Source organism: Rhinopithecus bieti, unplaced genomic scaffold (genome assembly GCF_001698545.2).
Source record: "Rhinopithecus bieti isolate Rb0 unplaced genomic scaffold, ASM169854v2 scaffold_45617, whole genome shotgun sequence".
NCBI classification, from domain to species: domain Eukaryota; kingdom Metazoa; phylum Chordata; class Mammalia; order Primates; family Cercopithecidae; genus Rhinopithecus; species Rhinopithecus bieti.
Window position 1 is genome coordinate 38,069 of NW_016819136.1, and position 9,415 is coordinate 47,483.

The 9,415-nt window shown below is 38.6% G+C and overlaps 1 protein-coding gene across 8 annotated transcripts in view; it reads left to right on the plus strand.

Annotated features, from left to right (window-relative positions):
- Positions 1-7,087, plus strand: part of CD200 (CD200 molecule) — a 30,721-nt gene extending 23,634 nt beyond the window's left edge. For all 8 annotated transcript variants that reach the window (XM_017858589.1, XM_017858594.1, XM_017858595.1 and 5 more), the window contains one exon: positions 5,830-7,087. In XM_017858589.1, coding sequence (XP_017714078.1) covers positions 5,830-5,837 — 8 coding nt within the window. In that variant the 3' untranslated portion in view covers positions 5,838-7,087. The remainder of the gene's footprint in view (positions 1-5,829) is intronic.
- The last annotated feature ends 2,328 nt before the right edge of the window (positions 7,088-9,415 follow it).

Consider the following 9,415-nt stretch of genomic DNA (forward strand, 5'->3'; position numbering starts at 1 on the left):
CCCCCCCGGGTTTACGCCATTCTCCGGCCTCAGCCTCCCAAGTAGCTGGGACTACAGGTGCCCGCCACCTTGCCCGGCTCGTTTTTTGTATTTTTTTAGTAGAGATGGGGTTTCACCGTGTTAGCCAGGATGGTCTACGATCTCCTGACCTCGTGATCCGCCCGTCTCGGCCTCCCAAAGTGCTGGGATTACAGGCTTGAGCCACCGCGCCCCGCCACAATAAAGCTTTTTAATCACCTGGGTGCAGGCAGGCGGGGTCAGCGAAGGGAGATAAGGGTGGGGCTATTTTATAGGATTTGGGTAAGTAAAGGAAAATTACAGTCAAAGGGGGGTTGTTCTCTGGTGGGCAGGAGTGGGGGGTCGCACGGTGCTCAGTGGGGGAGCTTTTTGAGTCAGGATGAGCCAGGAAAAGGACTTTCACAAGGTATTGTCATCACTTAAGGCAAGGGCCGGCCATTTTCACTTCTCTTGTGGTGGAATGTCATCAGTCAAGGCAGGGGCAGGGCATTTTCACTTCTTTTGTGATTCTTCATTTACTTCAGGCCATCTGGGTGTATATGTGCAAGTCACAGGGAATGTGATGACTTGGCTTGGGCTCAGAGGCCTGACAACTAGTTTATAAATTCTCCAAACTTCTCCCATTTTATACAATAAAAGAAATGCTAGCCTTGCATTTTGAAAGTCCTTTAAAGAGTTCTTGTTAAATACCTTTGGGATTGTGTACACAATTTTCTTTTAATCTTTATTAAACTATTATTATGAATTTTGGTTTTTATTTTTTAATTGAAAATAGAAATTGTATGTATTTATGGTGTACAACATGATATTTGTATATACGTATACATTGTAGAATGGCTAAATCAAGCTACTTAACATGTGCATTGCCTCACATACTTATTTTTTTGTGGTATGAACACATAAAATCTACTCTGTCAGTAATATTCAAGTCTACAATACATTGTTATTAACCATAGTCACCATGTTGTACAATAGATCTCTTGAAGTTATTACTCCTATCTAACTGGAATTCTTTTCATCTTAACCAAGGCCACATGAAATACTTGAGAAAATGAGTGTGATATTTATTTCTACAATATTTCTCCTTCAAGAGTTTAAAGTTTTCAACTGTTAATTCTGGCAAGGATGATAGCCAATGACATATAAAATTGGTTGTTTTCTAGTTAGTCATTTTTATTTGCAATAATGAACAATTACTTAGTGATTTTGATCAAATCCTGTCCCTTACAAATTAGCTGAGTACCTTTGGACAAGCCATTTAACTTCCCAGTGCCTCCCTTTCCTCATTGAGTAAGTTGGGGATAATAATTGTAACTGTATCTCATAAGAATGTTGTGAAGATTTAAAGGGGAATACATACAAGTGCTTAGAAAAGCGCCTAAGACGAATGAACACTGGCTTGGGAGGAGAGGGGTGGAGTGCTTATTTGTAGCTTTCGCCAGCTTCTGTGAAGTAAATGTTCCCACTGCAGCAAATTTCAAGCTACTAACAATTTAATCATCAGCATGAGCCAATAAAGCTCTGGCACACCAATGTGGCAGAGTAACTTTCTAACAAATGTTCATTTTTATCATTACTAAATCTAAGGTCCTTTTTCGTTTTATCGATGTTTATTTTCATGAATTGTACAAATGTTCAAGGAGGGACGAGTTTAGAGAGAGAAATGGAGGGAAAAACTTAGGAATTGTAGCAGTTAGGAAAGCTTTGAGGAAGATTTCAGAAGTTATCTGAACCTGTTTGGACACATGGGCATGAATATTTGGAAGGCAGAAGAACACATATAGTAAGTCTTAATGTCATCAATAGGTTCTTGGAAACTGCAGGTTTAAGCAAAATGGCATGTAACAAAACCAATTTTACCACAGGCTACGTGATAGAAACAAGACTTAAGTTCCTATGGCATATTTCTGGTCTCAAAAACATCACCAAACTTTTAATAAAGACCAAAACGTTTCTAATATTAAACACTGAAATAAATGTGAGCTATGCATATATTTAAGAAAGAGTAACAAAAACAAGTGAGATAATTATTTACTCAGTGATTTCAGTTCAAGGGCATGGGTGGCCAGAGCCTATCCTGGCAGCTCAGGATGCAAGGCAGAAACTGACACCAGACAGGATGTCATCCCACAGCAGGGGGCATTCAGACACACACACAGACACACACACACACAGAGTTACTCAGACTGGGACCATTTGGACATGCCAGTTTACATAACATGCAGTACATGTCTGGGATGTGGAGGGAACCGGAGTATCCAGAGAAAACCCTTGCAAACTTAGGGAGAATGTGCTAACTCCACACAGTGGCCCTGGACGGGAATCTATTGTTTTTCTCAGCAACATTATAACAAGATGTTGTGGAATGAAAGGATGTTGTTGGAGAACCTGCTATATAAGTCATTTCAGTAGTAGTCTTGGGAGAAATTTGTGGGGACCCAGTGGGGAGACAGAATCAGAAAATGTGTGCACTAAAAACATGCGGGTACTGAAATGAACTTGTGATGCCTAAATGAGCTTGGGATGTCTAAATGAGCTTGTGATGCCTAGATGAACTTGTGATGCCAAAAACTGATTTCCTGCTAGTGCAATCGTATCTCTTTTTGAAGAAGAGAAACTGTTTTGGTTAGAAAATTTTTTTTGTAGGAGTGTGAGAAGAAAAAGTACTCACTGAAGCTAGTGCAAGTCAGGGGTAGAGGGAGGACAGTTCCTGTAAGGATGTGTATAAATGGATTTCCAGGAAACTAAACTGCCACATGTCAAGAATAGCAGCTGCCTGAAGGTACTTGTAGATCCAAAGCTGCCCTAGGTTCCCTATCAGCACTGATTCATGAGTTTTGCATCTAGTTTCTCCTATTCTTACCACAACTTGGCTGCTCTGTCTTCTCTGCACTAAACAATTTCTTCACTCTCTATTCCATATCTTTTAAACTTGTCTTATTATTTTTGTTCCCTCATACATTGCTTCATAGATTACCCAATCCAAACAGAAAGAAAACAGAGAAAGAAAGAAAAGAGAGAAAGAGAGAGAGAGAGAGAGAGAGAGAGAGAGAGAAAGAAAGAAAGAAAAGAAAGAAAGAAAGAAAGAAAGAAAGAAAGAAAGAAAGAAAGAAAGAAAGAAAGAAAGAAAGAAAGAAAGAAAGAAAGAAAGAAAGAAAGAAAGAAAGAAAGAAAGAAAGAAAGAAAGAAAGAAAGAAAGAAAGAAAATGAAAGTATATTCCTGAACCACATGAAAACACAAAGAATCACATTCTCTACAAGTGTCCTGTGTATTTGCAAATTAACCAGTACTTCAGGTAGTCCTTAGGTATTCTGGAGTTTAGAAGAATCCTAAAAGGTTTTGCTCTGGTAAGGGCTGTGAGTAAAGCATGGCCTTTGAGGTGACGCAGGGAGATAAAGGTAGATATATAGAAACTTTATTTTAGAGAAAGGAAAAACTTCTTCAGACCAGATACAAAATCAAGTAATCAACCATTCAAAGTCAGGCTTAATTTAAGAGCTTTTCTTAAAAAAACAAACAAACAACAACAACAACAAAAAATGTATACTACTGATCTTTAAAGGAAACCATGCTATCATTTGGATTATTATTCTGGATTCCAGTCAGTAGTTAGGTCATATAAGAATTATAAATTCTGTTATTGGTAATGGTTACTTCAAAATGCATAGTCTTACCACTCAGGGAGAACAGTACTTAGATTTCAGAAGATAAAACTTTGTAATTGGGATGAAAGGAGGGTATGGAGGGTGTGCTTAAATATTTAAATGGATGTTCATGAAACAAAAGGACTAGACCTAGAAGTTATTTCATTTAATTCTCACAGCAAATTGATAAGGAAAGTATTTCCATCTGATAGATGACAAAACCAAATTCACAGAAGTTCAATTCATTCATTTTATAAGAATTTATTAATAATTTTTAATATGCTTGGCATTGTAATTAGCACTGGTTATTATACTATAATGAACAAAACAAGACCTTGCCATTTTAATGGAGATGACTGGTTAGGGGGACAGGCAGAGAAATGACAAGTGAATCAACAAATAAGGATACTATTCAAACATGAGATTTTGCACAAGGAAATAATATAGAATAATATAAAATATAGCATGCAATGAAAGAGGATAACTTGAAAAGGATAACAGTTACTTGGAATTTGTTAGGGAAGGCTTCGCTGAGGTGGTGACTTTTAATCAGAGACCTGCAAGGAGAGAATAAGCCAGCTATGGAGGAGACAAGCGAAGAGTGGCTTTTAGCAAATTAATTGCAAATGTGAAAGCTCTAAGGCAGAAAAGTCGTTAATATTTTACAGGGCGCAGTGGCGCACATCTGTAATCCCAGCATTTTGGGAGGCCGAGGTGGGCAGATCACCTGAGGTCAGGAGTTTGGTACCAGCCTGGCCAACATAGTGAAACCCCAGCTCTACTGAAAGTATGAAAATTAGCCAGGCATAGTGGCATGTGCCTGTACTCCCAGCTACTCAGGAGGCTGAGGCAGGAGAATCACTTAAACCCAGGAGGTGGAGGTTGCAGTGAGGAGAGATTGCGCCACTGCACTCTAGCTTGGTTGACACAGCGAGACTTCATCTCAAAAAATATATATAGCTTTTATCTATATCTATGTCTATCTATAGATATATTTTAGAGCAGTGTTACTCCAAATATGGTCTGAGGATGGTTGCCCATCCAAGAAGTGTTCTTTACTAGTCAGAAGCAAAATAAGTACATAATTGAGAATAAATGCTTACACTTTATGATAAGAATTTGACAGTAATTTTACATCTGTTAAATCTAATAATTTAAAAATGAATTATATTATGTTTATTATTTTATGTCATTTTCTAGTAATTCATTTTACTATTTAAATTGAAAAGTATTGAGCCATGTTGGGGAAAGATGGTCTTTCCATGGTCCATTGATATCTGATGTTAGAAATATTGGCAGGATCTAAAATGTGCAGAGCTTTGCACGTTCTGGTAAATAATTACCTAAGATGACACAGAAAGTGAGAGGTGGTGACAAGATAAAATGCCAAGTCTTTCATGTCATCATCTACGTGCCTTGAGAGGCTCCCAGGCTCCCAGTATGTGCCAGAAAGCCATTAGCCCTCAGAAAGGCCTCTACTTCATGACCATTTCTACCCTGACATCCAGTGAGTTATTATCCATCAGAAGCAAAGCTTACAAATGGAATACATTTTGATCATTTGGAATTTTTGAACATGTTCCTTTACTTGTAGTCTTCGGTGATTGGCTAAACCATTATTTCCTAGGATTACGTATGTCCTTTTATTTTTGTTTTGGTTCTGTTTTGTTTTTTGTTTTTTGGAGATAGCATCTGGCTATATTGCCTGGGGCTGGAGTGCAGTGGTGAAATCATAACTCACCACAGCACCAATCTCCTGGGCTCAAGTTATCCTCATGCCTCAGCCTCCTGAGTAGCTAGGACTACAGGTGCATGCCACCATGTCCAGCTATTTATTTTTATTTTTATGTTTTGTAGATACAAGGTCTTACTATGTTGCCCAGACTGGTCTTGAACTGGGCTCAAATGATCCTCCCACGTCGGCCTCCCAAAACACTGGACTTACAGCCATGAGCCACCGCATCCAGTCTACTTTTGTTCTTGTAAATAGTCATAGTCCCCTCACCTCATACTGGGTCAGAAATGTCTACTTCTTTATCTTTGCCAATGAATATACACTAGAATAATTCTGTGTTTCTTAATCTTTCTCTTATTTATCTTCTTAAAATATATTATGATAGAATTTATAAGTGTCCAAAGTTAATACCTTGTTTCTCTTTTATCCAGAGCCCTAAATGAGTCACACAGCACCCTGAAAGTGATTCCCTGGTCTACTTGAATTTGACATGAGAGAAAAGCAGGAGGAAAAGGGGCCATTCTCCAAAGGACCTGAAAGAGCAAAAGAGGTGGGAGCGAAAGCCTTAAGGATCCCACGACTTTTTACTGCCATCTGAGCTACTCAGTGTTTGAATCCCAAGAGGAAGTCATTTTACCTCTCAGGTCTGTTGTAGGACTTGATTTTGTAAAGCAATGCCATGTTATGTGGTTGAAAGAGCACTGGACTTAGTATCAGGAGCACTGAGCTCTCAGACTGACTTGGACTCCTACTGGTGGGGACCTCTGTTAGTCACTTTACCTCATCCAAAGTATAAAGGAATTGGACCAAATAATTTACCACATAGCTCTAAAACTTAATTTAAAATGTAATTCCAGAAAAAAAAAAAAAGGGAATAAGCAAAGGGGAAAGAAGTGAAAGAGAGAGAGAAGAAAGAATACAGAGAGATGACCTTTTGCCTTTCTGTTGATGTTATATCCCTTCTTCCCATGTTCTTAGGTCTATGAGTCTGTTTCCCCATCATTTGGTATCTAGTCCACTTCCTGCTTACTGCTTTGCTAATAGCTGGCCTTGCTAGAATCATTGGTTTCACTGCTGTTCTTCATGTGCTTCTATGAGATTTACTCCAACAAAAATAGGACTGAATTTATTGTGAAGTAACATTGGCAATCTTAACTTATTCATTTAACTTACCTATTTTTATAGCTGGATAAATATTGTTAGTCTTAGAATAGCTCACATTTTTTGAGAAGCATGCTTTCCCTGTCCATTTGTCTTATAACATGACCCAGCCCCATTTTAACTCATTCTAAATTCAGCCTCATATAATGAAAATACATTATGAAAACAGATGTTTAGGAGATTTTCTGTATAGCAGTCAGCCAATTCATATGCTTTGTCTCTGCTGACTTCTTTTGCCATGCATTAACTTTTCACAATAGCAGAGGAGGCAAATATGAGCATACAATCCCTTTGTTCTAAAGATATTGTTCCAGCAAACCATAAGTCCAAATTAGTTGCTTTTTCAGTATCTTTTGCTTTGTCTGTGTCTATCCAGTGGCCTAGGAATTAAAGTGTAAGTTGTTTTCACTGTTAAATTGGATATTTATATATAGAGAGAGAGAGCAAGATTTTCATGTGTTATTTAATTCTGTATTGTTTCTTATATTTGTAGTAAAATATTGAACAATTAAAAGTGTTGGATCCAAATATTTGGCTTATGATACTCTCTTGGGAAATGTGGAAATGAATGATAATCCTTGTCTTTTCCCATGATATGTAAAACCCTCCCCTCCTCTCTATCTTCCGCCTCCTGAAAGATGAGTTGATGCTTCTGACTAATCACAAAAACACAAATCAGATGTCTGGCCGGTGTGAGCTCCTTTGAGTTGGTGCCTATGTCCTTTTGACATGACCCTATCAGCTCTGCAGCACTTCCTTATATATGTTCTTTTGATTTTGCTTTTAAATACCAACCTTTGCAAACAGATTAGCTCACATAGGTTTGAATTTAGTGGGAATCATCCCCTTGTATTTTTCTGTATTTCTAGTATCTCTGCTAAATTGGTACTAGATCAGGCAGAATGACTTAACGCAACAGTTCTCAAACATTTTGGTCTTAGGACCCCTTTACACATTTAAAAACATCATTGAGGATCCCAAAGAGCTTTTTCTGTAATGTGAATTGTATCTGTTGATATTTATCATATTTGAAATTAAAACTGATAAAATTTAAATACAAAAGTACATACCCATATATCCTACTAGCTATCAGAGTGATGCCAACATCATACATCATACAACTTCTGGAAGACTTCGGGAGCACATTTATTAGAGAATAAGAGCGAAAAAGTCAAATAATTTATTGGTGTTATCTTGACAATAATTTTTTGATTATGTGGACCCCCTGAGATGGCCTCAGGGACAGTGCTAAAGACTGCTGATTTAAAGTATAAGCAAAGAAGAAAACCACCTTATGGCAATATTTCATGAGTCTTTTTCAAAGGAACTCCTTGCTAAACATCTATCTTCATGGTACCTAAGCATTTCACCTTTTAACCAGGACTTTAGGCCATTGCATTACTGAGAGCTCCTCCTCAAAACGCAGAGACAGCTCAAAGACTAATTTTTATCTATTGTTAATAATTCAATTTAAATTGGCCTATTAAATGGCTTTTCAGTTACTTTTCAGGATGTTGAGATACTTGGACTTAGGACAGGTATGTTTGATGGGGAAGACTTGGGAGGTTATAGAGAGATAAAGAGGAGAAGGAAAGGGTAATTGAGAGCATGCTGAGAAGGTGGCTCCATGTAGAACACCACAGCCTTGCTTTCTCCTCCATGTCTCCTGCCCTCTCACAGTGGGAGGCTGCTCACCAGCCCTCCCATACTTACCCTAAACTTTCAACTACGGGTGCTTTTTTGTATTTGTGAATTAGAAAGAGGTAACTTGGGCTTTGCGTAGTTAAGCAGTCTGGGAAAGTTATAAACTTTTGAGTCCCTTAGAATAATTCAATCATGTATTTCTCTTATCTGTAAAATTTAGAAAATTCCAGGGTAGTGCAAACCTGCTTAGAGAGAGAAGAAAACAGAAGTCTGTTGTGCTTAACTGAAATGGAAACTGCAAATGAAGCGTTTTTTGTCATTTTATATTTTCTTTTTGGTGGTTTGTATTCCTCTATCTATGACTTGTTAACAATTCATAAATCTAGGTTCAAAGAGTACAAAATCCATATTTCTACTAGGAATCATAAGGATTTGATTAAATAATTTTTTTTGAACTTTCTTCTATGGCTATTCTGAGCTTAGAGTATTTTATTTAATTTTTGTTGTAGAGACAGGGTCTCACTGTGTCACCCAGGCTGGAGTGCAGTGGTGCCATCATAGCTCACTGCAGCCTTGAAATCCTGGATTCAAGCAATTCTCCTGCCTCAGCCTCCTGAGTAGCTAGGACTACAGGCACGCACCATCATGCCTAGCTATTTTTTTATTTTTTATTGAGATAAGGTCTTACTATGATGCCCTGGCTGGTCTCAAACTCCTGGCCTCAAGCAATCCTCCTGCCTCAGCCTCCTGAGTAGCTAGGACTACAGGCACGCACCACCATGCCTAGCTATTTTTTTATTTTTTATTGAGATAAGGTCTTACTATGATGCCCAGGCTGGTCTCAAACTCCTGGCCTCAAGCAATCCTCCTGTCTTGGCCTTAGCTGGGATTAAAGAGGTGAGTGACTTTGCTCAGCCTTTGCATTTTAAAATAAAGCTTCTTGGCCGGGCATGGTGGCTCACACCTGTAATCCCAGCACTTTGAGAGGCCAAGGTGGGCGGATCACGAGATCAGGAGATAGAGACCATCCTGGCCAACATGGGGAAACCCCGTCTCTACTAAAAATACAAAAAATTAGCCGGGCGCAGTGGCAGATGCCTGTAGTCCCAGCTACTCGGGAGGTTGAGACAGGAGAATGGCGTGAATCCAGGAGGTGGAGCTTGCAATGAGCCGAGATCACGCCACTGCACTCTGGCCTGGGTGACAGAGTGA